The sequence below is a fragment of the Octopus bimaculoides genome, chromosome 10 (genome assembly GCF_001194135.2).
Source record: "Octopus bimaculoides isolate UCB-OBI-ISO-001 chromosome 10, ASM119413v2, whole genome shotgun sequence".
Taxonomy (NCBI): domain Eukaryota; kingdom Metazoa; phylum Mollusca; class Cephalopoda; order Octopoda; family Octopodidae; genus Octopus; species Octopus bimaculoides.
In genome coordinates this window covers 1,730,033-1,734,603 of record NC_068990.1, presented here as the reverse complement: position 1 = coordinate 1,734,603, position 4,571 = coordinate 1,730,033, and the positions used below count along the sequence as shown (strand labels likewise).

At 37.4% G+C, this 4,571-nt stretch overlaps 1 protein-coding gene across 1 annotated transcript in view; it reads right to left on the bottom strand.

Moving 5' to 3' along the window:
* LOC106867322 (cilia- and flagella-associated protein 65) overlaps positions 1–4,571 on the bottom strand; it is a 720,747-nt gene that overhangs the window by 498,988 nt on the left and 217,188 nt on the right. Inside the window, exon 14 of the mRNA XM_052971190.1 lies at positions 2,457–2,541. Within this exon, the coding sequence (XP_052827150.1) occupies positions 2,457–2,541 (85 nt within the window). The remainder of the gene's footprint in view (positions 1–2,456; positions 2,542–4,571) is intronic.

The window sequence follows — 4,571 nt, the reverse complement described above, 5'->3', positions numbered from 1 at the left end:
ATATATATACACACACACACACACATATATATATATATATATATATATATATATACATATGCATATATAAATATATATATACACAATACACATACATATATGTATATATATATACATATATATCTACACACATATATGTATATATATTTATATATACACACTCATAGATCCATATATGGGTGTGTGTGTGTGTAAATATATATATGTAAGTATGTATGTATGTATGTATGTATGTATGTGTGTACGTATGTATATAAATATATTCTTTTATTCCTTTATTCTTTTACTTATATCAGTCATTTGACTGTGGCCATGCTGGAGCACCGCCTTTAGTCAAGCAAATTGACCCCAGGACTTATTCTTTGTAAGCCTAGTACTTATTCTATCAGTCTCTTTTGCCACACCACTAAGTTATAGAGATGCGAACACACCAACATCAGTTATCAAGCAATGGTGGGGAACAAACACAGACACACAAACACACACACACACACACACATATATATATATATATATAGACAATAGGCTTCTTTCAGTTTGTGTCTACCAAATTCACTCACAAGGCTCCAGTCGGCCCAAGGGTATAGAAGAAGACACTTGCCCAAGGTGCCATGCAGTGGAACTGAACCAGGAACCATGCGGATGAGAAGCAAGTTTTTACCATACAACCACTCCTGCACCTACATATATATAAATATATGTATGTGTGCATATGTATTTATGAGTATATGTGTATATACACGTGCACGCACACTCACACACACACACGCACGCACACACACGCACACACACCCACACACACACACACACACAGACTCACATACAGAGAGGGTGAAAAAATGGGGGAAGCAAATTTGTATAAACAGGAAAAACAGATGAAGTTAAAATACATTCACTTATCATTCACAATTAAAATAGCAGATACTGAATTTTAATAATTTCAATTTTTATCATGAAATTTAAATCAAGTTCCAAAAGCGACACACATACACTCAGACAAGCATATCTGCACACAGACACAACTTGTATACATATCCACACATACACATGCAATATAATAATAAACTAAGTCATCATGACCTCATGGATTCACTTTGTCTATACATTAAATAAATTTTTTTGTTGCTTTAACATCAGCAACAAATAACTAGACATATCTGTCTCTGGTGTTGATGCTGAGAGATCAAACAGATGTATTTGTTACATGTGATGAGTTTGTCTAAAATTTTAGCATAGTAAGATGTATGACAGTCATGTAACTGATTAATATGGCTGTTGAGCATGTTCATTGCCAGAGCAGCTGTCTCGCTTCTGTGCTAGTGGCCCGTAAATAGCACCATTGGAGCATAATCGTTACCAGCATTGCCTTCTAGCACTTGTTTTGGTGGCACATTAGAAAATCATTCAAGCGAGATAATTGCCAGTGCCCTGGACTAGCTCCCGTGCAGGTGGCATGTAAAAAACACATTTTTGAGCGTGGCCGTTGCCATTATCGCCTGACTGGCCCTCGTGCCGGTGGCACGTAAAAGCACCCACTACACTCTCGGAGTGGTTGGTGTTAGGAAGAGCATCCAGCTGTAGAAACTTTGCCAGATCAGATTGGAGCCTGGTGTAGCCTTCTGGCTTGCCAGTCCTCGGTCAAATCGTCCAACCCATGCTAGCATGGAAAGCGGAAGTTAAATGATGATGATGATGATGATGATGTTCAAATCCCTTTATTCAGACATAACTTTTCGGTTACCACTTTGAAGTGAATAAGTACAGACCTTCCCAATCATCTGTGAAGATATCACCTGATTTGAGGTGGGATTTCAAGATGTTCTCATATCTCTTGTTTTGGTCTCTTTAAGAATGCCAGCTATATGTTAGCTTCCTATAAAAGAGTACTTTTTGTATTTGGTTGCTCTCCATACGAGCAATGACTCCCACCCACGAGAGTGGTATGTTCTCTCCCTAAACCAGTGGTTTTCAACTGGGGATCAATATGGCCCCTGAGGGTTTATAGATTTTGATGGGATCCATGCGACAAAATTGCAAACTGAGGATCCACAAAAGTATTTTAAGGGCCCCTGAAAAAATTTTCTTTAAATGTATGTATAGGTATGTATTGCTTTAAATGTATGTATTTAAATGTATGTACATGTAAGTTTCTTTCTCTAGCATTTTACAAAGTTCAGCTTACACAAATTACTGTGTGAAAAACAAAATGGGAATTATGAAAGAAGCTTCTATAAAATTATTGGTGTCCACCAGAATAAAATAGTAATCAAAGGGGTCAATAGATAGAAAAAAAATGGTTGAGAAACATTGATCTAAACAATGTTTCCTATCCTAACCCCAACCCTAACCCTAAACCTTAATGAAGAGAACTTTGATCCTTTCAAATCCATGTCCTCTGACTACAACTGTTAGCTTAAGGATATAATAGCCAGAAAACAAAAGTGAAAAGAACATACCAGTGATTCATTTGCCAACACTTTCCCACTTTTGGAACATACTTCTATAAATTCATTGTCTGCATTCTGCCAGTACCAATCATAACTAGAAAACAAAAAAGAAACAAAAATCAATCATAATGTGATGGATTTAATTAAGAAATTGTTCAAATGGAGTTGATTACTCCTAAGATAATTTAAAAAGAAATGTTGCACACATCAACTTGCATCACTTCCTGCTATCTTATATGTTGTTTTCTTCTGCTTAGGCTTTTTTGTTGGTTTCTTTTTCTTTATTCATCAGTGAGAACGGTATTACAAGCACCTTAAAGCTGCAAACACTGTCATCAATTAGGCTTTGAGAATTAGTCCAGGCAACATGAAAAGCTTGGGTTTGTGAAGGTGCTGATACATAATGTGCTTGTGACGATCACCTTATTGATGAAAGAGTCATCACCAATTCCATTATTCATGCAATATTTCATTTTACACACTTTCTCCTTCCTTTTCTCTCTAATTTCTCTCAAAGCTTTGTAGTGAAGCGAAGCAAGGCAATAAGATATGAAATAACTGTAGAAGGGTGGCTATGCTCTGAGAGCTGAGAACAAGAAAACCGACAAAGGAACTCGGCATCAGAAGAAACAGTGTATGCAAGAAAGGTGACTGTTATGAAAATTCTGATTTAGGTGTAAAGCCAGCAATTTTAAAGAGAGGGGGTTAAGGTGATGCTGTGACTTGTACTTGAATTGTACTTTATTTTACTGACCTCCACAAAAGCTGAAAGATAAAGTTCACTGCTCTGAGTAATAAGCAACTACAATTTTATCTGATATCAAAATAAAAATAAATAAAAATAAAAAAAATAACAAATGATCTGAGTTGGTCATCTATGTAGGTACATGGCCTGCTAGAAATTGCAGACTAAATTTTATGTCAAACTGCACACTAGTGTCCGGGAAAAAAAATCAAAAGAAGAAAAAGAAGGGAAAATATATCAGATAATACTGTGCTTCTGGCAGCAGAATTAGAGCTTGGATATTTGTCCCAATGAAGGTGGTGAGCTGGTAGAATCATTTGTATGCCAGGTGAAACACTTTTGGTATTTCATCTGTTTTTTTACATTCTGAGTTTGAATTCTGCCAGGGTTGACTTTGCTTTTCATTCTTTAGGGGTTGATAAAATAAGTACCAGTTGAACACTGGGGTTGATTTAATCAACTTAAACTCCTCCCTCAAACCTGCTGGTCTTGTGCCAAAATTTAAAACCAATATTTGTCCAATTGCTTTGTACTCTGAGTCCCAATCTTATTGCAGTCAACTTTTCAGCCTTTTGAGGATGATAGCAGAGTACCAAATCTAAGGTGGGGAATTGGCAGAAATGTCAGGGCATCAAAACAGATACCTTGTAGTATCGTTTCCAGCACTTTGCAATCTAACAGCAATGCCAGTGACAGTTCTGGTGCCAAGTTGTATTACATCAAGTCAGCAATCTTTCCTTTAGATAAACATTGTTGTCATGGAGAGAAGAAACATACATGCATGGGCAGCTAACAGTTTGCTTGAGAGCTATTGTGTACGACTACACACACATGTACAGATGCATGGTCAGCTTATAATGAAGTCCTAGATAATTATTCTACAGCTACTTTAAATTGATGCAGTGGTCACAATAAGAATATCTTTGATCATTGGACTGCTAATCAATCATAGCTGACAAGTACCAAAGTTAACTTAGCACAACACAAATTTGTATAAACATACAAAGGGTGCTGAAAAGTTCCTCGCTTTAAGGGTATCATGAAAGGCCTGGTTGAAGGTGCAACTTTCAAAGTTCTTTTACAGGGCTTAGAAAAACTGGAGGACTGCTGCAATAAGTGTGTGAATCTGAGAGGGGAATCATCACCATCATCATCATCGTTTAACGTCCGCTTTCCATGCTAGCATGGGTTGGACGATTTGACTGAGGACTGGTGCAACCGCATGGCTACACCAGGCTCCAATCTAATTTGGCAGAGTTTCTACAGCTGGATGCCCTTCCTAACGAAAACGGCCACGCTCGAAATGGTGTCTTTTATGTGCCACCCGCACAAGAGCCAGTCCAGGGGCACTGGCAACGATCTCGCTCGAAAACCTTACA